This window comes from Melospiza georgiana, chromosome 19 (genome assembly GCF_028018845.1).
Source record: "Melospiza georgiana isolate bMelGeo1 chromosome 19, bMelGeo1.pri, whole genome shotgun sequence".
Classification (NCBI taxonomy): Eukaryota; Metazoa; Chordata; class Aves; order Passeriformes; family Passerellidae; genus Melospiza; species Melospiza georgiana.
In genome coordinates this window covers 9288162-9312733 of record NC_080448.1, presented here as the reverse complement: position 1 = coordinate 9312733, position 24572 = coordinate 9288162, and the positions used below count along the sequence as shown (strand labels likewise).

Sequence of the window (24572 nt, the reverse complement as noted above, 5' to 3'; positions counted from 1 at the left end):
GCTGGGCTCAGGGGAGGTTTTTGCATTCAAAAAATCTGAAATCTGCTGTGGGAGGTTTCTGGAGCATGAAGGTGGCAGTGCTGACAGTGTCACATCGCTGTCATCGCGTTGTTTGTGCTGTCTCAGCAGTGAGACTCTTTCAGAAGTGGCCTCTTAGAGGTTTTGGCAGATGTGGCTTCTCATGTCTGGGCCGGAGCTTTCTCCTTCCTCCCCTTTTGATCTTTGAATGCGCTCTCAGTTGTTTTAATTGGGGTTTGTGAAACGATGACTAAAATTAAATCAGTTTATAGGTCTTGAATCCTTCAACTCTTCCCATGTTTTGGAGGTCGTATAACAAGTCCCAAAGCCTTTCTAGCTGCTCCTTAGATGTTTTGCTCTGTATGGCAGCACTGATGCTTGTGGACATCTGGACAGGGAGAAAAAAATTGATTTCTCCAGCTTGGTTCTGTCACCCTGTTTCCCAGAACTTTCTAAAGTGCTGCAGCCAGGAGGATTTGAGCAGGGGCTTGGACCAGATGGCCTCTAGAAATCTTGTTCCAGCTTAAATCTCTATAATTCTAGTAACATTAGACACTTTGAGCCCCAGTTAGCCTTGTTGCCGGGATCCCTCTTTGCACAACAGTGATGGGATTTGAGGGAAGTTGTGTCATATTTATATACAAAGAGCTTTAGTGCTCCATTTCGAGGTTTCTTAAATGCTGGAGCAAACAGAAGAGGATGGTGGCACCTCTGGAGCCCCTTTGTGCACATCTTGCTGTTACCTGCCCCACAGCAGCTCGGGTTAGCAAGTCTTTGCTGAAATGAAGGAAGTTGTAGCCATTCATCTTTCAGCCTAATGGACCACAGGAATTACAAGCTGTAGCATGCAGCTTAATCTTGCCACAAGGCAGAGTGCTGCATACTTTGCCTTCAATTTATGCATGCCGTGCCTTTTTGTTAAGTGCAAAAGAACAGTTGACAGGGTTTCTCCAGAGAAGTTGCCTTGGTGGATACCAGTGCATTTCAGCGTAGTGAAATGAGCGATGGTGGTTTCCTTACCATTCATAACAACCACCTTTCAAATGTGAGGACAGAGCTATGGATTATTCTGTGTGTGTCAAGCAGCAGAGGAGAGCACAGCAGCTATTTTGGTTTTAACCCTGCAGATGACCCAGTTCTTGAAGTATTTCCGTTGCCATTAGGAGATGCAGTCAGGGCTGGAGCAGCGGTCGCGCATCTGTGCTTGGTCAGGCCTTCACCCAGGGATGGCTCTTTGCCTCTTTCTTTTCTCTGTTCCTCCTTGTATTATAACTTTGAATTGTCTCTCTGTTGTTGCAGTGTGCAGAGGAGTGAATGCCCCATGTTGTGTTAGTGCCTGTCTGCCATGCTGGCCTGTCTGCCAGGACCAGGCGACCTCTCCTTTCAGCTTCTTTCTTACACGCAGATGAACACTGGACTTCAGAAATGTGAGTGATGTTTTGTCTGCAGGATGTGGTTAACTGTTAAATCTGGCTCTGGTACCGCTGTGACATAAACATTTAGGATACAGTGGAAAAAATATTTCATGTAGAGTCTTTCTTTCTTTTGTTATGCCTTCAAGGCATCTGTCAGTAAAGGCTCTGAGAAATGGCTGTAGAGGTTCACATGTGTGCAGCTCCTCTGTTCCTGGCTCTGAAAAGGTTAATTTAACCACAGCAGGATGCAGCAAGTGAGGTTCCTGTGAGATTCGTGCCTCTCTGCTGAAGAGGTTTTGTGCTAAAAGTGTGCCAGCTGATTTGCTTCTCAGCACAACTTTTTCCTCACTCTTTTTCGCTTCCCTTGGTGCAATTACTCGTAGACACCAATAAAAGTTAGATCAGTCTAATGCAAACCTTTTGAGGTCAGCAGCTCTTGCTCTACATACCTGGGGCTTATACTGCAAATATTAGTGAGCTAGCCTAAATTACTAAAGTTCAAAGTTTCCATCTTCTTCTGATGTCTCTTTGGTGCCTCTGAAAATGTGTCTGCAGTGTGCTCTGATAATTCTTTTTTGATAACTTCAGTCATTTTTTTCATAGTTGTACTGGTATTTTTAAGAACAACTTGTACTTGGGAATGTAAGTTTATTGACTAGAGGTTTTTTTAACTCTTACTCTGTCTCTCCTCTTTATCACTGAAGTAGCACACTGATTGTTCAGCTGAAATTTCAGAAATGCCAAGATTTCTATGTAAGGTCTGTGTACTTGGTTCTTAGGGCTGTGACCTGTCTCTTGTGTTTGAAATGTGCATTGGGAGATCTCAGTTTGCTGATGGACTCATTGCTTTTTAAACCCAAGTGATTTACAGTCCACTTGTAGCTGAATTGTTCATACAGTGAGGCTTGTGATGCTGCAGAAAATAAATAGGGAAGATAATTTTGCACTTAAGAGTGACCTGCTCAAGGTCATGGTCCTGCCAGAAGTGACTGACACGGTTCACATACACACCTGAGCTCCCCCACAGCACTTCTGCTGACTCCGTGGGCTTGGTAATTATAGTATCACCCAACAACAGTAAAAATCTTCACTCACCAAAGGACTGGGGATGGCATCAGACTGGGCATCCCCTCCATTCTCATTCCTATTTCCAGTGTGAGCTTTGCCCGTGGGGTGAGGATGTGCCAGGTCTGTGCATTGCCTGAGATTTCTTTGTCAGAGCTGAGTTCTGAAAGCAAAATGTTGAGGTTCATGTGAGGGCAGCTGTGCATAAATCAGGTATTTGCTAATTACAGCTTTACAAGGCAACATGCTGCTGTGTTGGGCAGTTTTCCTCACCTGATGGTACCCGTGCTGTTTCCTGGAGATCTGCAAATCCATGTGCTGAAAGCATTGCTGTGTCCTGCTCAGTGAAGAGCTTTGGGAGCTGCATTTCAAAGAATTTAGGACATAAAGTAGCTGGCAGGCACGGGCTGGCAGTGGTAATGCTCAGCTGTTGGGTTTGTTCTGATTTTCTGGAAGATGAGGCTGCTGGTGCAGACCTTGCTCAGCCCCTCTGCAGATGTGGGCAGGATTAATTGGTGCATTTCTCTTCTGCTGGAGATGCATGAGTAGCCCAGCCCCTGGCCAGGGCAGAGCTGAGTTAATGAGCATTTTTTAATGAACAGTGACTTGAGACTTTGATGGGGGGTGGAAGCAGGCTGTAATAATAGTGCTGTTGCTTTCATAAAAGCTACAGAATTCCAGAGGATTGTCTTTATTCAGACTTAGAGTGTTTGTATTAATAATTTTTAAGTGTAGTTTTCTGGATCAGACTTCTTATTAGTGTTTAAAAATCCATATTAGCTCTATTACCTTTTTTTTTTTTCCATGTTCACTCTCTAATAAGGGGCTTGTTCTTACAAGTGGTCCATGCAGTAGGAGTTTGGTAGATTATTATGCACATATTTTTTCCTTTAGAAACTGGTGACTAAACGACTTCCAATTTCAGTTTTTTTTGTTGGATTCCAACCTGAGTTCAGGCTAACTCTGGAATTCCTTTTCCACACAGTGGATTTCTCACTGGGCCAGTATTGATATTCTCTCCTTCCTCCCAGTGACTCCAGTATAAACCTGACTGGTAAACTGGGATATTTAAGGCAAGATTGTTCAGGTTGTGTCTGCAGCTGCTGTAGGATATAGCAGCAGTGCCAAACTTTCTAGGGAGAAAAAAAAGGTCTTTTTTCTGTGACAATGGTGCAAAATCAAGTGAAAGGTGCTTCTTAGGAAGTGTTTTGTTAGGAGGGGACATCAGAAAAGAGGAGATTGGACTGAATATCGGATCATCAGCTAAACTGAGTCTTTTTGGGAGGGTTCTTTCTGTAAAGCCTTTAGAGAAACTGTTAAAATTGAGGGGTGAATGCAGAAGGTGGACACAGCTGGTTCTGGCTTGTCCCAGTGCAGGAGCTCTCATTAGAGTAGCAATCCTGAAGGCCTGTTTATATTTTGTTTAATGACAATGAAAATTTAACCATAGGCAGCTTTTAAAAAGCGGTGGGTTTTAAAGTCTTAATGTGAAATGCACTTAAAAGATGTTCCATTAGTGCTGAGGTGAGGCAGGGAAATGTGTCTGATTCCATGACAAAAATAGCTGCAGTGGTGAGAGCAGGAGTGTGACCAGAGGAATCGGTTGCCACGGGATTAGCAGGAGTTGTGAACCTGCAGCTCTCCAGTTTATTGGGGTAATTGCTCATATGCACAGCTTTGCCTTATAATAAACATGAAATAATTACTTTTCAACGGAAGTATTCTGCCCTGCATTCACCATTAGGGAGCTTCCTGGAGCTCATCCCATTGTTCTCCTAATGAAGCTTCTTCCTCTGCTGTTGCCTCATCATTTTATTATGGCCTGATCTGGAGTTCTTCCTCTTGCACACAAATGATGATATTCCAATTCCAGCATTTTCTTTCAGCCTATTCTAGCAGGTTTTTCATTCACTTAGTTACCAGCACTAATTGTTCTTCATTGGTTTGTAGGGTATTTGTATGGGATATTCAGATTCTTGCTCACCGTGTAATGCCTTTCTCCTAATATTTTACTGCCTTAATTACTACAGTCATGGAATCTTGCCTGTGGAACTACTAGCAAAGCACTTTGGGGAACTCAGAAATACATCACCTTCAGGCCTGAGTAACATGGCTGAGTTAGCCTGGAGTAAAAGGAGATCATCTTACCTGTGCATAAACCAGGTGTTGTTTGGAATGGTGCTGGGGTTCAGAAGATGCCATCCAAGGGATTTAAAAGGTGGTTTGCATTTGGTAGGATGCCACACTTGATGCTGGGGTGTTATTTAAGTTTAACTGAGGGGTTATTTTCTCTCAGAGGAATGAATTCTTCCAGGTTTGGGAGAAGAGGTGAGTCTGATTGATTGATGGCTGCAGCCTGTTCAAACATCCATGTTTTAGCTGCTTCCTGAAACTTCTGTGTAACAGAACATCAGATGATGGGATAAAAGAATACTCAGTGTGTCTGTTTAGTGTTTATATTTAATTTGCTGATTTGCCTGTAGAAATGTAAACCAGTCTGGGAAATTTTGATGGCAAAGGTGTCTTAAAGTATCTCCTTGATTTTTCATCTGAAAATAGAATGTGACAGTGTCTGCAAGCATAACACAAACCATAACACAGACAGGTATGGGGTCCTTTGTCCTTTGATTCTTCTCTGGCTCATGAGGGGTTGCCAGGGTCATGTCTTGGGGAAGAAACAGACCTTAATGAGCGTGGGCAATGCTAAAAATAAAGGTTGGGAGTTCATGAAAGCCTTGGCTTTTGAGGCAGGGTAATTCTGGCAAATGCCATTCGGAGGCTCTCCTCTCTGTTGGGAGCACAGCAGCTCTCTCAAAAGGGCAGATATAAACACCTGCCTGCAGAGACAGGTACAGGGATGTGCACAGAGACATGTTTGGGTTAATATTTCCTTTGATTAAGAGAAAGGGATGATTTGTGCCAGTGTCTGGGCAGCACAGGGAGCACAGGTATAACTGGCGCCATGGTACGAGCTGTGCTGGAGATGGGAGACAAACTGCTTGTAAAGCTTCTTATTTCACAAAAGATGTTTTTAATACTTCCATAATTAACCTTTCTGCTGGTATCCATTCTATTTTCCATTTCCTGACCTTTCTTTTCTGAAAGTGAGAGCTCTTAGAGCAGAGCTGCTCTCCCTCACCTGTGACAACAGGAAGCTGCAGGATGCAAAGAGAGAAGTGGCTGGTACTCATCTTTTGAGGCAATTTGCTTGAAAGAATCAGAGGTGGATTTTCAAGAGGCAGGGCTGTTTGCCTGGGAGCAGAAAGCTCTTTGCTGGAGCATTAGATTTCCTTGGGTCAGAGGGCCAGATATGGGGCTGGGGTATTCTTGGGTGGCTGCCACATTCCCTGTTCTCTCAGCACAGCAAATAGCACAGGGATGCTGAAAATTTTAGGAAAAAGGATGGATATTCTTTTCCAGTGAACTGTTTGCAAGGTGAGCTGGGAGGGGGGAATCAAGCAAAAGCTAAATTGGATTGTCAAAGCTGCAAGCCATTATTTGAAGATTATAAAATCAGCAGGAGTCCCATAGGAGTTAGGCAGCAGAGCTGTGGTGGGAAACAGCCCAACTCTCTGCTTGGAATGTGATTATGGCAAGAGGCACACACATTTCCCCAGATTTCCGAAGTTCTTTGCAGGAGCAGTTGGAGCTTGTGAGCCAGGTAGGTATCTGGTAAATCAGAGGGAGTGAAACCACACCTCTGTCTCCAGAAGGCTTTTGTCTCTGTCTGGGGAGTAGCATGTTTTTAATCCTGTGAGGTAATCACATCACTTTGCCATGTGATGTGGGGATGTTGTCCTTAGCAAGGTGCCACCTTGAAAAGTCAGCTGAGGAAATAATTGCAGGCCATAAAATAATCAGCCTCCTTCCATTTGCTGAGTTTGGGCTGACAAGAGCTTCCTAATGCACAGAAAGACACTCAGTGCTTTCAGATGTCAGCACCTGGGAAAGGAGTGGGGTGTAAATGGAGGCTTGAGCTGAAGCTTTGATGTGTGTAGGGTTTGGTAGTGGGGGATGCAGGAACTGCTCAGAAACTTCCCCCATGTGTGATGGAGCCAATCCCAGCTGGCTCCAGGACGGACACACTGCTGGAACAGCTGATTTAAGAACAGAGAAAAACCTGCACAACTGCAACTGGAGAGAGGAGTGAGGATTTGTGAGAGGAGCAGCTCTGCACAGACCCCCAGGGCACTGCAGAAGGAGGGGGGAAGGTGCTCCAGGCCCCAGAGCAGAGATTCCCATGCAGCCCGTGGTGAGGCAGCTGTGTCCATCTCCCTGTGCTGTGGAGGTGGAGAAAGTCAGGAGTGAAGCTGAGCCTGGGAAGAAGGAGGGGTGGAAGGAAGAGGATTTTATTTCTCCTTACCCTACTCAGATTGGATTGGTAATAAATTAAATTAATCTCCCCAGGTTTGTTTTGCCCATTTTGGTGAGTGCTATCTCCCCTTCCTTGTTCTGACCCCATGTTTCTTCTTCCATGCCTGGCTGAGGAAGGGAGGTGACAGAGCAGCTCTGAGGGCACCAGGTGCCCGGCCAGGGTCAGCCCACCCTAGTAAGGTTCCCACCTCAGGATTACAGGGGCTTCATGTTTAATTCATATCTTTCTGATTTGGAATTCCATGGTAAAAATACTGAGAATGGTTTGAAGAGTGATGAGGAGGCATCTTAAATTAAGAGACTAAAAACCAGCCCACCACTGCAAGCTGTGAGGAATATTTCAGCTGGAGACAATCTGATGTTTATAACACGTTACCTGTTTTTGTCCAACTGCAAACATACTCTGATGAGAACATGGTTTTGTTTTGCTCCCCTGGGCAGGTCTTGCCTTAAGCTGAACTGGGGCTTGTGTTGGTCACCAGGTAATAAAGGGAATGAGGCATCTGCTCCGTGACCCGCTGGTCTGGCAGGATGAAGTTTCCTTGCCTCTTGAATCCTTGGAGATTTTCTCCCCTTGTTGTGTGACTGTCTTGCCCTGGGCTTGATCCCTTGCTCACCAGAACTGACCAATTTCCTTTCTCCACAGGGGACACTACACAGAAAATGAGATCTGCACAGTATCCTACCCCAGCAGAATTGGATGCTTATGCTAAGAAGGTCGCCAACAATCCCCTGACTATAAAAATCTTTCCGAACAGCGTCAAGGTTCCCCAGAGGAAACACATACGCCGTACTGTGAACGGACTCGATACTTCGGGCCAGAGGTACAGCCCCTACCCATCTCAGGCCACCACCAAAACCGGCCTGCTGGCCATAGTCAAATCCCCAGCGAAGGGAATCATCAAGGACTTTGACGGGACGCGCGCGCGCCTGCTGCCGGAGGCGATGATGAACCCCCCCTCCACGCCCTACGTTGCACCAAGCACTTTATCCCACCCGCAGGCGCTCGCTCGCCAGCAGGCTCTGCAGCATGCACAGACTTTGCCGCACCCCCAGAGCATCCCGCAGCACCCTCAGGGTATTCCACAGGCACCCAGCTTACCGCACCCTCAGGGGATCCCGCAGGCGCTGCCGCACCCGCAGAACCTGCAGCAGCAGCAGCAGCAGCCGCAGGGCTTGCAGCACCCTCAGCCCATGGCACACCAGAGCCTGCAGCACGCCCCCAACCCGCTGCTGCAGCCGGGTTTGCACGGAGGCAGAAAGATGCCGGACGCAGACGCGCCGCCGAATGTGACCGTGTCTACCTCAACCATTCCCCTCTCTATGGCTGCCACCCTGCAGCAGAACCAGGCACCGGACCTGAGCAGCATTGTGCACCAGATTAACCAGTTCTGCCAGGCCAGAGCTGGCATTAGCACTACCTCAGTGTGTGAGGGACAGATCGCAAACCCCAGCCCTATAAGTCGCAACCTGCTTATCAATGCAAGTACCAGGGTATCTACTCACAATGTCCCTACACCCATGCCTTCCTGTGTAGTAAACCCTGTCGACCATGCTGCTGCTGCTATTCCTCCTGCCTCTGTTAATGTGCCCATGGTCAATATTAACAGGGTGCCACCCGCCTACCAGAACGAAATCAAATCGGTTGCGTGGAACCAGCACCAGCTTGCACATCTGCAGCAAATGTGTGGGGATGCTGCTGGGCCTGCTGGACTCGCAGGGAAGCACCCTCAGAGAGAGATTGCAGGGCAGAGTTTCCCTGGCAAAACCTCCAACTACCCTCAAGAACTGTGCATGGGCCAGTCCTTCAGCTTGAAGCCCCCCATCGAGAAGCCTACGCCTTCTCCTCCTGTGAACGGGTTGCAGGGACCTTTGCCATATACCAATGGGCACTATTTCCAGCCCCTCTGGAATAACATTCTGCCCACGCCCAACAGTGACAGCTCTGGGTCCCAGGACCTCACCATGCCTTTCCATGGGGGACAGCCAGCGGGAGCGACGCTGGATTGTGCAGGAGGAACTCATTACAGAGCTGGAGCTGGCCCATCCAGCCAGAATAATGTGATGCAGACCATGGATTACCTAAGTGGGGACTTCCAGCAGTCCTGCTTCCGAGACCAGAGCATGGCCGTGCTGGGAAAAGTCCATCGGCCTCCCATGAACCGAGCACCTGAACCAACCGATAGTCGAAATCTTCATATTCAACACCCAGGGTATAGATAGGCTGCAGTCACTTTCACAGACAAAAAAAAAAAAAAAAAATTATAGGTTTTAGTCTTAATTTTAATTAATAAGCAAGGCGTTTTTAACTTGCAAACTTGTGTGATCATTATAGTACCCATTGGAAGAAGACATACTGTATATTTAAAGAGCTTTGCTTACATGTTATCTCTCTCCTTTATGCATCAAATATTTAACATGCCTTTTGTGTCAAAGAATTTCATTACACTACTTCACGCCACAGCTGTTTCCTCACAGCAGAGTCCCCCTTTGTGCAGCTTTTTTTTATTTTCTTTTTTTTGCCTTCTGCTGAGCAGCTCCTCGCTGGACTGAGGTTGAGTTGCTGCAGGGTTTTGCAGCCACATCTGTGCTCCAGCGAGGGCGAGGTAGCGTAGCTGCTTCCATTTCCATCTCAATTTCCTCACAAGATTAAGAGCAACAGAATTTTGTCAGGGAGTAGGGCTTGTTTTCAGCTCAAAAGCCCATTTCATTAATGCATTAAACATTGACCATTTGCACTGTCTAGAGGCCTGTGTAATTGAAAAAGAGCCTACATTTGAAAAGAGCCAGCTAGGGGTGTGTATTTAGGCTTTAATAGAGGGAGAAGCTTTTCAGCTCTTTCTTGCCCACGTTTATGGTTTAGACTTCGTCCAAAGTCAAAGTCTCTGGCAGGTTTTTCTGACACTTTGTGTTTTCTGGACAGGGTATGAGGAGGGGAACGGCGGGTTTGGGATGAAGGCAGCCACGGGGAGCTGCCTCTTCTTCGTGTTCCCCCTCCCCAGTGCCCTTCCACCAGCCTCAAAGCTCGTGTTGTCTGAATCCCTCGCTGCTAGGAGTCTGGCCAGCCTCGTGTGAAGGGAATCCAGACCCACTGACAACTCCAAAAAGGGTTCAGCCACTTCTCTGGAAGCTGGAATTGCTGTCAGGGCGAGGAGATGCAGCTCAGCCCATCCCCGGTGCAGCGAGCGCTGTGGGGTGGGAGTTGGTTGGTCTCAATCAAAGCTTCTCTCACAAGCCACTGTGGGATTGACAGTCCCCTGTTCCCCTCCATCAAAACACCCCAGCGGATTTAATGGAACAATTCTTCTCCCTGGGAATTGGTGAAGCTGTTTATAACATCCCTTTTTCCCAGGGTCTCGGTGCCTAACTCCTTCTGTTCCTTCCCCACGTCACTTCCAGCAGCCAGTTGAGTCAGTGACTGTAGGACACTAACTACTGGGTAACCTCAGCATCTTGTTCTCCTCTGTGTACCAAAACATCCCTTTCCTTTCTAACAGCAGAGTTTATTCTAAGTAGAAAATTCCTCATCTCTGTTAATGAGACTAATACTTGAACATAATGATCACAATCAAGTTTGGAAATTAAAAAAAAAAAGGAAAAAAAAGAAAAAAAAAAGAAGAAGAAAAAGTTTAAAAAAATAAATGCATTGATTCTTTCTATGTACACTGGCTAAAAAAATTATGCTCTACACTGTAACTTTTAAGTGTAATATTTCTGTATGAATGTCGCCTGGTAGTGTGGGTTTGAGTAGCATTGTGTATGGGTGAACCCACTGGCCTCTGCCATCCACTGGCCTCCCTCACAGCCCTTGGAAAAACAAAGCCTTAAGTATTTGCTCCTTGAACTTTCCTTAATGAGCATGGTTTAAAAAAAAAATCTTAAAGACATCATACAAAATTAAAAAAAAAAAATTAAAAAAAAAGTTTTGAAGTGACGTCATAGTTGGCTAGAGATTCTTAAAAGTTTTTCGTAAATGGGAAAATTAGAAAACATTTATTTGTATTTTTTTAATTTAGAATGTGTAGTCCTGGGCTGTAACAAATAGGTTTCAAAGCTTAGCAGAGTACATTTCTGACTCCTTGTAAGTTAGTACACTTATGTCATAATTTAAATTCTTTTAAGTGTACTATAACCCGTTCTTTAGTGGTAACTCCTGAGCAAAGTTAAGCAATTTGACTAAAGACGGATTAAATTATGTGTTGGCTTGTGTTGCCTTATATTTAAAAAAAGGAAAAATTGCCTGATTGTGTTATGCCAAATGATAGCAACATGAAGTCCTAATTTATTGTTTATAATCGTATTCCTGCAGTCTTTGTGAAAACTGGTAAATATACATCTATGAAAGAACGAAAACCCTGAGGCTTTTCATGCAATATTTTTCTGAATCCATTCTGTTGGAGCCAGAGTTCGAGTCTGAAGCTGCTTCCCCTACAGTCCCCTTGTCGTTCTCCCCATCCCAAACCCAACCCAGCGAGGGCTGTGCTCTGACCTCACCCCTCCCTGCCCACTCAGTCACTGTAAGGTGTTCTGCTCCTTTTTACTAAATCAAACCTTGGCCTCTCCTCTGGTCCGTAGCCTGCTCCAAATCTTAACCCAGACTGTTACTAAAAGCTAATTTTTAACTCCTGCTCTTCTCCTGAGAGCCTGAGCAGAGTCCTGTGCCGTGGTGGTGGTTGCCTGGGAGGTGTTTGGTGGTGTTGGCAGCACGCTGTGAGTTTTTGGGGACTGTTCTGCACAGGTACAGCCACGACCTGCGAGGCTTTGCCCCGGTACAGCAGGACCGGGAAGCAAAATTCCTGCTGAGACTCATCCAGGTGGGACATTGCTTGAAAAAAAATAAGAATCATTTTACTATTAAAATATACTGAAACCTTTCCTTTTGGTCTGGCAGTGAGATTTTTCTTTGAACCGACCCTTTTCTCCTCTGCAGCAGCCTTGTTTTGATGGGCTCCCCATCCTTCCCTGCCCAGCCCTGAAGGGAGGCACTGTCCTGCCTCATTCCCTGGTGGGATGTTGGGAGAAAAGGTTGGATCCGTGGTGTGGGTGCCCAGGGTGGGGTCTGGCTGTGGCATTGTCACCAGGGTGAGGAAGGGAAGAACCTTCTGTGGTGGAAGCTGTGCCCTGTTCTCCTGGAAATGTGGAAAAACTTCCCATGGTTTTTCCTCTCTGCCTGGTGCAGAATTAAGAGGAACCAAAAGGCTGGGAATGTTCCTTCTCCTCCAGGAGCCCCTTGTGGGTGGTCACCAACCTTTGGGGCTCACACTGCAGCTCCTCTTGCCTTTCTGTCCATCTGTCCATCCATGGATCAGTGCTTTCCCCACCTCTGACTCCAGCACAAGGCTCTGGGTGCCTGCTCTGCTCCTTGAGGAATGAGTAAATCTCAGGTGTTTCCTGAGCTCCTCACCCTCCCTCAGCAGCACCATCCTCCCCATCCCCACTTCAGAACCTGGAGCTGGACCTTAGGAAGATCCTGGGAAGTATAAAAACAAGGATGGTGTGAACCCTTCATCAGGGAATCCATGCCCCATGTTGGGAGCAGAAGCTTTGGAGCTGTTCAGCCACAAGCCCAGTTTGTTACAGCCCAAAATGTGCATTTTATAAAAGACTCACGAGTTTTCTTTAAGTTTTCCATGTCAGATATCTCCAGGGGCCCTTGGCTGCTCCCGTGGAAACCAAACAGAGCTGTTTGCTGGGGATCACTGGGGGAGAACTGGGAATTGTTGCTGTGTTTCATTAAGCCACAAGACTCATGATCAAGGCTGCTGCTTCTGTGCTACGGGTACCAATTAGAATTTTATTTTTTATTAATATTATTTTGTCCACAGGAAAAATTAAAAAAAAAAAGACCTGGTTTCTCTGCCCCTTCTGCTGGTTTAATGCAGTGTGAGGTGGCCATGGAGTCACAGGGTGGGTGCTTGTCCCAAAGGGAATTTGGGGAAGGGTCTCCATGGGTTTCTGGGATAGGAATGTATCAAGCAGAGTCTGGCTGACTGCTCCAATAAGAGAAAAGGTTTGGGAAAACAGAAAGAATCTCAGAGGGAAAGGTGCTGAAATAATGGTTAAAAACAGGAGGAGGAGTGGAGGAGGGGGTTTGAGTCCTGCCAAAATTTTAAAGGGGATTTGTAACATCCACAATCACCTTCCAGAAGATGGGACCTGCCAGGGTTTCCTCCCCTCTCCCAAGACTGTACATCTCATTTAATCTTTGCTTCCATCCCTCAGAAGGACAAAATTCCAACCCCGTCTCCTGTGCTCACTGCAAACCTGAGCGTCAAAATCCCTCTTTCCTGCTGTTGCCCAAAAGCTATGGACATTTGGTTCCCACATGGTTTTCCTGGAATTTGGGTTACAGCAGGCAGCTTAGCCTGGCTGAGCTCAGGCAGGAAGAGCTGTTTGCCCACAGGCGCTGCTGCATCCCTGTCCAGCATCCGGAAATTCCAACAGCAGCCACTCCATCCATCAGAGCTGCAGGATCCTCTTCTCCTTTCACTCAAAGCTTCTTTGGTATCTGGTTTCTTCATTCATCCCCCCAACAGGAACAACCTCTTCTGCAAGGAGTTTTCAGGAGACTTTCTCATCATCTTTGCATCCAGTTGGACCTGGAGCAAAGATCTGGTGGAAAACAATCCAGCAGGGACTTGGTGTGAGCAGCTGCTGCCTCCACTGAGAAATCACCTGCAGCCACAGCTAAGCTGAGGGCTTTGAGTAAAATCCAGCATTTAAAAAGTTCTCCTTTAGGGCCAAATAAGTTTTTCTTCCAAAGGTTTTGACCCAAGGTAGGCAACGCCCAAATGTTCCCTGTGAACTCCAGCCGCTTGTGATGTTCTGAGAGGAGCAACACTGGGGATGCTGCAAAAATTTAGAGCTGAAAAAAATCCTGAAAAAAAAATCCTGAAAAAAAAATCCTTGTGGGGTCCTGGGTGGTCCAGAGGGTGGAGGAGCCAAAGGAAAGTGGCACATTGTGGTCAGCTGATGGAGGAGCTCACACTCCAGCAAGAGCCGCCTTTCGGATGCTCCTCAACAATCAGCAGAGCCAAATTGCAATGAAATTACTGGAGTGTTTTATCTGCTTGGTTTAAGTTAATTTCAAAGCAATTGGGTACAGGCTGTTGATTCTGCTGGGGTGGCTGCGAGCCTGAGAGTGAAGTGAGATTGCACCAAAAAAATGCTGTGAAATCTTGTCAGCTTTCACTGCCCTCAAACCCCTCAGTCCTGGGGGGAAAAAGGGACTCAGACAGGTCTTTAATAAAGGATGTGCCAAGGAAATTTTTCTCACATTTTCCTCCCTATACAGTATCAATGTCTGGTTTCATTGTCTCAGAGAAGAAGCATCAAAAATCATCACAAATTGGGGCTTTGTGGTGTGAGCAGATGAAGTGGTTTTGCCAAAAATCCTCCCTGTCTAGAATCCCAAAGAGGTTAAAAAGGTTTGGGGGTTATTTAGGCATCTCCACTGTGGTGAGGGTCTTACACACCAAAGGGACCTCCGGGTGGGGTCTCCTGAGATTTTTCAGATATTTAATAAGATTTTCCTCCCTGGTTTGAACATCTGAAGGTCCTTCCAGTGTCCCAGCGACACTGGGACAACGGAGCAGGGAGTGAGCTGGCAGCCCAAACCTTTAGAATAAACCCTCAAACCACCAAGTTTCCAGGAAGTTTATTTTTAAACTTGATATTTGAGGCTAAATTTAGTAGCAGGAATCGATTTGTCTCCCTCTCCTCCTTGAGCACTGAGAGCATCTCCCCCTCCTGCTTTTCCTGCAGCCCCGGCCCTGCTGAAGGTTAAGAGGTGCTCCAAGATCCCGCTGACATTTCCAGACAGAGAGGGCTGGGAAGGGGCAGGAAAAGGGGGAAAATCAATCAAAGCAGGGAAAACAGAGCTGGGAGTTGGTCCTTCAGGTGGGGACAGGGATAATTCCAAGCTCCCAAGGTTGTTTTTTTCATCCAGGAGCTGCTGCCCAGGCTTCCTCCAGCACTGCTTCCCATTTTTTGTTCATAAATTGTATAAGGTATTTTATTTTATTCTATATTTTATTTTATTTTATTTTTTTTTATTTTAATTTTATTTTATTTCTTTTAAGGCAACTGGTTGGAATGAAGGGTTGCCAACACCCTGTGTATGGCCTGGTCAGAAGGACAGGGCTGTCCCTGTACCCTGTATGTATATGGGGAAGTGTGTATATAGAAAAACAAAATATATAAATAAAATATATATAATAAATATAAAATATAAGGGTAAAAATTATAAATAGCTATTAAATAGAAATTAAATGTGGGGTAAATATGAACTATGGAAGCTGTGTAAATATAGAGAATTCTGTAATATAAAATACTAAAATATTGTGTAATGCAATTCTATTGATATATGAAATTTGATGCAACTATATATGAGATAAATAATAATATATAATATATGAGATATATATAATATATAATATATAATATATAATATATAATATATAATATATAATATATAATATATAATATATAATATATAATATATAATATATAATATATAATATATAATATATTATTTAATATATATTATTTAATATATATTATTTAATATATATTATTTAATATATATTATATATTATATGTCACATACTATATATTATATGTTATATATTATTTAATATATATATTTATTATTAAATATTAAATATTGAATATTGAATATTGAATTTGAAATCTTTTAAAAGTACTATATATAAAATGTATATATTAAATACAATAAATTACTATAAAATAAAAAGTAAGCATAAAACGTGTAAGGATAAAATGCATACTTAATACGAATCATAACAATTTGCTAACGTAATAATTACGATGATTATACTAATAATGATAATTATTATACATTTATATAAATTATAAGGCAATAAATTTCTATTGACATCTTCCCCTCCCCTCGGTCTCCACGAGGCGGCGCCACTGAGCCGAGCACCGGCGGGGCGGGGGACACGGGGACAGCGGGACGGGCTCCGGGATGGACGGGACAGGGCACCGGGATGGGCATGAACCGGGCACTGGGATGGGCTGGAACTGGCACCGGGATGGGCAGGAAATGGCACTGGGATGGGCTGATACTGGGCACTGGGATGGGCAGGAAATGGCACTGGGATGGGCTGGAAATGGGCACTGGGATGGGCTGATACTGGGCACTGGGACGGGCAGGAAATGGCACTGGGATGGGCTGGAACCGGGCATTGGGATGGAATGGAACTGGCACTGGGATGGGCTTGAACTGGGCACCAGTGTGGGCCAGCACAGGTCACCAGTATGGGTTGGCACTGGACATTAACACACAGGTGGCACTGGGCGCTGGGATGGGCAGGAAATGGGCACTGGGTTGGGCTCGAACTGGGCATTGGGACGGAATGGAACTGGCACTGGGATGGGCTGAAAGTGGGCACCAGCATGGGCTGGCAATAGACTGGCAATAGTCGCCAGTTTGGGCTGGCGCTGGGCACCAATGTGGGCTAGTATGGGTCACCAGTGTGGGCTGGAGCTGCCACCACTCTGGGCTGGCACTGGGCACCAGTACAGCTGATATTGGACAGGCCAGGCACCAGTATGGGCAAGAACTGCCCATCATTAGGGGTTGGCATCAGAATCCAGCATGAATCTGGCACTGGCCACGAGTGTGGGGTGACATTGGGTGCCAGTGTGGACACCAGTACAGGCTGGCACTGGACACCAGCATGGACTGGCATTAGACACCAGTTTGATGGCCCAGTATGGATTGGCACTGGACACCACTATAAGCTGGCACCAGCAACCAGTATGGACCTGCATTTCGCCCCATTGCAGGAATGGCACTGGGCACCAGCACAGACTGGCGCTGGGCAGAGGGGTGGGCTCGTATTGGGCACCAGTTTGGGGAGGAACTGGACACCAGCACAGGCTGGCACTGGGTACAAGCAAGGACAGGAGTATTGCCCGGCTCCCCAGGGCCCAGGGCTGCCACACCGGGCTGGGACCTGCTCAGGGGGACATTCCTGGGGGAGGGACGGGATATGGGGACACTCCCGGCAGTGCTGCCCCCTCCCAGCCCAGCCAGGGCCGCAGGGTGCAGCTAATTAGGGGCTAATTGCATTAAAGCGGAGCAGCACTAATGCAATTGCGGGATTATCCTGCAGAGACAGCGACCCCCGCCATTGCCGCCGGGGTGACGGGAGGGGGGACAGACACACGGACACGGGGCCTGATCCAGCCCGACCCTCCCCCAGTCTGCCCCAGCGCCCCCCACCATCGCCCACCCCTGTGTGCTCGGGATGCCGCCCTCCCCCGGGGCGTTAATTACCCAGCGCTAATGAGGGGCTGATGGGACCGAGGGGGCGTGCAGGGAACAGCCCCCCGGGGCTGGCGGCTCCTCCAGCCCGACACATCCCCGCTGTTGCTGCCGGTGATTACCGAATTAACCGGCTCCATCTGAGCCCGTCTGCCGCCGGGATGTGGGTCAGGGATTACCCCTCTCCGTGCCCCCCAGCACCCAGGAGCATCCCCCGGTGCTGCCATCCCCACCCCGGCGGGCAAAGGAAGGAGGTTCAGGCAGAGGAAGGAGGTTCAGGCGGCCATAATAAATACAAGAAAAGTTTATTGAAAAGAAAAAAGTGTGGGGAGGGGGCAGCAGCCCCAGCCCGGGGTAATAAATAACAACCTGGGGAGCACCAGTTTACAAAATATGGCTCTGGCCAGTGGGGTCCTGCAGGGTCCCCAGCGAGGCTGGTGGGGGCTGGTGGGCACCTCGGGGAGGGGCTCAGGGGGCCCAGCCCCCCGGCACCCCCGGGCACCTGAGAAGGGGCTGCAGGACAGTGCCAGCCCCGGGAGGGCCGCGGGAGCAGCCCCATCCCTGCCCGTCCTGAGAGCCACCACAGTGCCACAGCAGCGTCCCCAAGCCGGGGGCACCGGCTGCGGGCAGGGGCTCAGCACCACCCGGGGCACCCCTGGGTGGGCACCCCGGTCACACCCTGTCCCCCTCCGGGGCTCAGGCCAGGATCTTCTGGGGGATCTCCACGGAGGCTTTGATGAAGATGGCGTTGTCGCGCACGTAGTTCCGTTTCCTGATGTCCTCGTGCGAGATGAACTTGGGGTAGCCGAAGCCCAGGGTGCTCTCGTCCAGGGAGCTGCGCGAGGCCCCCGGCTTCTGGAAGTTCTTCCAGTTGGGGTCGGGGTGGAAGGTCTCAGTGATGTGCTGGGGCTTGGAGAGCGAGGGGTCGCTCTGGTCCAGCAGGGAGAAGGTGACGCGGTAGGAGAAGGGCCACTCGAGCAGGTTGTCGTACTCGCCCGGCAGCACGCGGATGTACACGGACAGGTGGCTGCTCTCGCCGCTGCCGTTGCCGTTGAGGAACGCCGACACCTGGAGCTTGTAGCCGTACTTGTGGGTGTAGAACGGGGGGCTGAAGAACTCGTAGTTGCTGCGGGCCTTGGCCTCCTGCAGCTTGCGGGCGTAGTCGGCGATTTTCCAGATGAGGATCCCGTCGCTGCTCACCGACAGCTCCTCCACGTCCCGGCGCAGCTCCAGGATCTCCTGCCGCTGCCGGCTCACCAGGGCACACACCATGCCCAGGTGGGTCTTGGTGCTCTCCTCCAGGTGCCGGCCCATGGCCAGCTTGGGGCACTGCGGGGACAGCGGGACCGTCAGCACGAGGGTGGCAGGGACAGCAGGGACGGGAGAGGGAGATACAGTGGGGATAGATAACATGGGGATGGCATTGGACATGAGCATGGGACAGGAGGACACGGGACAGGAGAGGGAGGTACCATGGGCATAACATGCAGATGTCATTGGTGCATGGTGTACTGGCACAGGGGACATGGGGTGGCACAGGGATACCTGGTTGGGGTGGCAGGGTGACATGTGGGTGGCAAACACAGGGGTGAGGTCATGGAGGCACATGGATGGGACTGAGCACAAGGGATGGGACAGATGTCAGGGCGGTTTGGGGGTGTTGTGACACAGCAGGGACAGCAGCCCATGCCCAAGGATGCCAGGGCAGGTTGGTCACAGGGACAGCACTCACCCGGTGCTTGCAGCCAGCTTCCTTGAAGGGGCACAGCAGCATGGCAGTGTTGCAGCTCTCCTTGAGGTGGGTGGGCACGTCCTCCCGGGCAATGCTGGGTGTCCCACACTGGTTGGGGCACGGCACGGGGTACCGGGGACACTGGTACTGGTGGTTCTGGGGAGGCACAGAGGCCGGGGGTCAGCTGGGGCTGGGAGCTGGCAGGGTGAGGGTCCCCGTGGGCTCCATCTCACCTGGATGGTGTCAAAGACGAACTCCTTGGAGCAGTAGGTGCAGGGCTGGGTGCGCTTGGGGCACTCGGCCAGGGCGTGCTGGGACAGCAGGCGCCGCATCATGCGGGCCCCACACTTGTTCTCACAGTACACACTCTCCTGGGGACACGTGCCCTGGTGGCCCTGGGGACCACAACGGTGTCATCACCCTCTGGCTGCCCTCACCAGCCAGCCCTGACAGGGGTGAGGACACACGGAGCCCCCACAGCCAGAGGGGGACAATGACCACATGTCCACCAAGCCTGTCCCCACCATGATGAGTCCCCCACAGTGTCCCCCACAGTGTCCCCACCTCGAAGGCCTCCCCAGTGAAGTCGCTGGCGCAGAACTCGCACTTGACCCTGCGCTTGGGGCAGCCGTGCTGGACGTGCTCGGGGAGGTCCCGGCGGCTCAGCTTGGCGCTGCACCGGTTGGGGCACGGGATCACGTTGAAGCCACAGGTGCCAAGATGGGCCTGGGGGACACAGGGATGGTGATGGGGAGGCCTCAGGGTACAACTCTGCCCTCCCCATCCCGCCAGGCCCTACCTGGAGGTGCTTGATGAGCCCGCTCCAGCGGCAGCCCTCCTCGCTGTGGATGCAGCGGATGGCCAGGCTCAGCACCTGCGCCTCCAGCTCGGGGTCGGGGTAGATCTGCAGGGGCAGCAGGGGGGTATCAGCATCCTGCGCCGGCTGTGGGGGCACAGAGCCCCTGGCACAGCCTGGCTGGGAGCCCTGGGCACGCTGCCCGGGGCCGGATCCCCCCGGGCACACCAACAAGAACCCTTTGTCGGGAGCTGGTTTCCGCTCCCGGCCCGCGGCACAAAGGGCTCTTGCTTCCGCCCGGGCGCCCGTGCCAGGCTGGCAGGGCTGTGCCAGGCGCTGTGCGGAGCTGGGGACAGCCCCTGGGTGGGGATGCCCCCTTGGAGCAGGGGACACATCCCTGTGCCAGGCTCACCTTGGCGTAGTCCAGGGGCAGCTGATCCTCCGGACACTTGAAGACGCCTTCGCTGCAAGACACAGAAGGCTCAGGGTCACTCAGGATCGCCAGTGACACAGCCACGATGTCCCACGGGTCCCTGCCATCCCACCCCAGGACATTGCTGCTGTCCCTGCACTGCTGAGCACTCACCCTGTACCAAACCCAGCTGCCACCCTGGGGCAGCCACGCTCTAATCCTGCTCCATCTGTCTGAGCTGGGAAATGCCCCCGCCAGACACCCCCAGGCCGCCCCCCACCCCCGGCCCGGTCCCCAAGGGCCTGGGCAGCCGCCGCCAGCCAGCGTGGCACCATCTGGAGCCCCGGCAGCCCCGGGCCCATCCCGGCCGGCCCCTGGGATTAAGGAGGGTGCCAGGAGGGGGCCGTGGCCAGGAGGGGCCAGCAGGGCAGGGCCGGGGCGCCCTCGCAGCCCCAGGTGCCGGGGCCCAGGGGAGGTGGGGGAGGGCAACAGCTGGGCGCCAGATGTGCAGCCCTGGGGCTCCACAGGAAATGGCCCCAGCAGCCACCTCGGTGAGTCAGGACAGGGGGACAGGCAGCCCCCCTGAGGGGTCCCCATCTTGCTGGGCCCCCAGGACGGGCTGTTCCTCCTGAGAGCTGTCCCTGAGGACAAAGGAGCAGCATGAAGTGGACACAAGGACCCAGCCAAAAGGCAGCCTGGCCTGTGACACGGCTGGCCAGGAGTCACCATCACCTCTGGCCCACACATCGCTGTGCCCAGGGGAGGAGAGGGTGTCCCTGCACCATCCCTGATGGACACGGGGGTGGGAGACCACAGGTGCTGCCTACAGGGACGTGCAGCAGGCACACAAAGGGACCCTGTGGCTCTGCTCTCTTTGAGGTGACACTGGACAAAGCTGTCCAGGCTGTCCATCCTTGTGCCCGTATAATCACTGCAAGCCCTTGGCAGGCGCTGGTGTGGCCTCGACAGGAGCTGCCAAGTGGATGTGAGACACCAGGACGAGCCAGCAGTGCCAGCAGCGCCGCCGGGCACGCGCCAGCCGGGGCTGCCAGGCCGTGTCCCCTGCGGCCACCAACGCTGAGCTGGGAGTGCAAGTGAACCCCAGGAACCCCAGGAACGCCAGGAACGCCAGGAACCGTGGGGTGTGACCCACGTGAGCCACGTGCCCACTCTGTTTGTGGCAGGTGGTTTTGTGGGAGTCATCAGGGATCCACCGAGATAAGGTGGATCCATACACCGAGATAAGGTGGATCCATACACCGAGATAAGGTGCTCGCAGACAGGGCCGGGCTCCGAACCCGTGGCACTGCCTCGTGGCTGGGATCACTCTGCTGCCTTGCCAGGCTGTGCCCGCGCCCCGTGCCCGGTGTTGGGGTGCTGGGGCTGGCGGGGAATTGGGACGATGACCCGAAGCCAGCGCCTAATCCCCGACAAAGCCTCCCCATTCCTCACGCTTGGCCGGGCAGGGAATGTGCTGAGGCAGCACCCGGGGGGACCGTCCTTGCCTCTGACCTTCACGGCGTGTTGGGGCACAGCAAGGTGATGGGGTGGGAGCCCCGGTACCCCCCGGTACCCTTCGGCACCCCCCGGCCCCGCGGTGGGGCTGGATGGCTCAGCCCATGGGAGCCCCACGCTGATCCTGGGCAAACACATTGTTCTCATAGGGGGGGATCCCCGAGGCCATTCCCCCCGTCAGGAAGGTGCGGGGGAGCGGGGGGACAGATGCGCTCTGACACGTGTCCCGGGGCACGCCCGGTTTCACAGAAACCGGCCCCGGTGACGGTGGTGCCCGTGAGCTGTCCCCGGGCGAAGGTCGCTCCGGCTGGGAAAGGCGGGGAAAGGCCCGGGGTGACGCTTGGCACCGCTTGGCACCCCCTGGCCGTGCCCCGCGGGACCCCCGGGACGGCACCGGGGCGGCACCGGCCCCGCACGCGTCCCCTGCTCCGGTACCGGGGGTCCCAAACGCGGGGCTCGGGAGCGGCCCCGGTTCCTCGCTCCCCGCACACGGCCGGGTCGCGCTCACCCGTGGGCGCGGGGACACCGGGACTGGCCTTACACCCCTCTCCAAAAACACCCCCGGCCACTTCCTGCGGCGGGGCCGGGGCAGGAAGGGGTTAAGCTCGATTCTCGAAACTCGCCGCTCCGGGCTTCACCGGGCCCTCCTCTTCCTCCTCCCCAGCGAGAGGGGCCACGGGCCGCTGCACCCGCGGGGCGGCTGTCACGGGCTGGGCGCGCCCCGCACCCGCTCCCTGCCCCGGGGCACCGCCGGGCACCCATCCCGCACCCTTCCCTGGCCCGAGGCAGCCCGGGGCACCCCGCAACTTCCCCGGAGCACCCCGCTCATTTCCTGGGGCACCCCGCGCCTTCTCCCGGGGCACACGGCAGCCGTTCCCTGCCCGGAGCACCCCCGGGCACCCCGCATCTCTCCGCAGCACCCCCGCGCCCCCCGGGCACCCCGCGCCCCTTCCCGGGATACCCCGCATTCCCTCCCGGGCCCGGGGCACCCCGCACTCCTCTCGGGGCACCCCGGCACACCGCACCCCGGGCCCGGCGGCGGATGGGGGGTGGCCATGGCGAGGAGCACCCCTGGCGCATTCCGGGGTACGGAGCCCCGCATCGGGCGGCGCGGTCGGGACCGGGGCACCCCACGGGGGAAGGGGTGCGCGGAGTAACCAACCCAGCGGGGTCTCACCTGAGGAACTCCTGCAGGCAGGTGTCGCAGAAGCGGTGGCCGCAGGTGGAGACGCGCACGGGCTCCCGCATGGGCTTCCCGCAGAGCGGGCACAGCACCCGGCGCCGCGGCCGCTCCAGCAGCTTGTAGTCGTAGCCCGGCATCCCTCCGCCGCCGCCGCCGCCCCGCGCCCGCTCCGCTCCGCGCTCCGTGCCCGGCTCCGCCCGGAGGCCGGACGGGGCGGTGGGACCGGCCCGAGCCCGCCCCGCCACGGGGGACGGCACCGGCATCGCCACCGCCCCCGGCCCGACCCCGCCTCCGCCGCACGGGGGGGATGGAGCGGTGCCGGCACCCCGGGGAGCATCGCAGCGGGAACAGCCCCTCCGGCATCCCGGGAGCTCGGGGAGCATCGCTCCGGGGACAGCCCCTCCCAGGGGTTTGGGGGGCGGCACATGGGGACAGGCACCCTACGGACATGGGGAGCACCCCACGGGTGGGTTTGGTACCCGCCACACTGGGAACGCCACCGCAGGAGTTTGGGGAGCATCAGCATCACATCGCACACGGCCCCCTCACCCCTGCAGCCTCCCCCGGCCCGGGGCTCTGCGGGCACACACGGCCGTGTCCTCGCTGTCCCTGCATGCCCTCCCTGACTCAGAGGTGTCCCAGGGGTGCCACACTCCTGCAGGCAGCCCGAGGGCACGGCTGTGCCCCTGAGCAGGCCGGAGGCGGGATACAGCCCCCAGGCCTGCTCCCACCACAGAGCAGCTCATATCCCAGCCATCACCCACGGCAGGACATGGAGGGGCTGCCCTGAGCCCTGCACACCACAAGAACGAGGGGACACACGCTCCTGTGGCTTTGTCTCACTGGGAACTCACACCCCAGGCTCACAGCCTCCCTCCAGCCACGGTTTGTAACTGAGCAAAAGCCTGGAGGAGGGAGAATAAAAGCAAATCTGTCTGGCTCCAGCCCCCTCGTCACTCTTTGAGAAATCAGAGCAGCATATGGGAGTATTTGCCCCTTTCCCCAGAGATGGAGCCGAGCAGATGACAGGCTGTGAGCATGTGTTAGTCCCACCAACGCTCGCTCCAGCCAGCTTCCCATTAAGGGCGGCAGTTGCTCCAGACCCAAATGTTAGCAGTTTTCAATTAGCAAATGGCAGAGGAGAGGGATTCCTGGGGGACACGCTGAGCAAGTCGAGCTCTATCACTTGTCACTCAAGGAGCTCACGTTACCCTTCTCCCTGAGAGGCTCTGCTTAAAATAAAACCCTGCAGCAGCCCGGGGGGATGCAGCCTGCTCGCTGCCAGAGCTGCCAGGGAAGGGATGGGTGGCTCATTTTTGGGGTTACCCTGAGGGATGGCAGCTTGTTCTGAGCTGCGCTGGGGCTCCCAAATATCAGGGAACCTTGTACTGGGGTACACTGAGCACAAGCTGCCATCAGCAGGGGATTTACCAGGAGATGTGAGGCTGCGCTCAGGTGATGGAGAGCACTGAGCTAAACTTTAACCAGCTCCCAGTGATACTGGAAACCCGACAGGTAAAAACAACCGTACAGAGAGCAGAGGGGAGCAGCAGCCGCCTTGAGCTGGGGCTGAGGTGCTCCCTGGCCGGGTTTGCTCAGGGCTGTGGCATCCCCAGGGCAGCAGCCCCATGGTCCAGCTGGTTCTGCCACTCTGTGCCAGCAGAGCCCGGAGACAGGCTGTCTCCAACCAGAGATAGGCACAAGCCAGACACTGTCCCTGACACGCTGTGACCTGGCCCCGACTGGAAACTCCCTGGACACGACTGTG

The 24572-nt window shown here is 52.6% G+C and overlaps 2 protein-coding genes across 3 annotated transcripts in view; one reads left to right on the top strand and one right to left on the bottom strand.

Moving 5' to 3' along the window:
- FAM222B (family with sequence similarity 222 member B) overlaps window positions 1-11733 on the top strand; it is a 36186-nt gene extending 24453 nt beyond the window's left edge. The window contains exons 2-3 of one of the 2 annotated variants that reach the window (XM_058037486.1): window positions 1318-1445; window positions 7519-11733. In XM_058037486.1, coding sequence (XP_057893469.1) covers window positions 1364-1445; window positions 7519-9095 — 1659 coding nt within the window. In that variant the 5' untranslated portion in view covers window positions 1318-1363 and the 3' untranslated portion in view covers window positions 9096-11733. The remainder of the gene's footprint in view (window positions 1-1317; window positions 1446-7518) is intronic. The other variant, XM_058037488.1, reaches the window with a different exon arrangement.
- A 5767-nt stretch (window positions 11734-17500) lies between these two features.
- Window positions 17501-22956, bottom strand: TRAF4 (TNF receptor associated factor 4). The gene is made up of 7 exons (XM_058037632.1): window positions 22799-22956; window positions 20107-20158; window positions 19698-19802; window positions 19463-19624; window positions 19132-19293; window positions 18899-19054; window positions 17501-18495 (listed from the first exon to the last, which is right to left on the bottom strand). The coding sequence occupies exons 1-7, from the start codon at window positions 22939-22941 to the stop codon at window positions 17863-17865; spliced, it is 1413 nt and encodes a 470-aa protein (XP_057893615.1). The 5' UTR covers window positions 22942-22956; the 3' UTR covers window positions 17501-17862.
- Window positions 22957-24572: the final 1616 nt, after the last annotated feature.

Excerpts from the sequence above, each read along its gene's own strand:
- TRAF4 (XM_058037632.1), bottom strand. The coding sequence starts at position 22,941 with ATGCCGGGCTACGACTACAAGCTGCTGGAGCGGCCGCGGCGCCGGGTG. Across the intron at positions 19,803-20,106 it reads TGCCCCTGGACTACGCCAAG|ATCTACCCCGACCCCGAGCT; the intron begins GTGAGCCTGGCA and ends CTGCCCCTGCAG. Across the intron at positions 19,294-19,462 it reads TCACTGGGGAGGCCTTCGAG|GGCCACCAGGGCACGTGTCC; the intron begins GTGGGGACACTG and ends TGTGGTCCCCAG.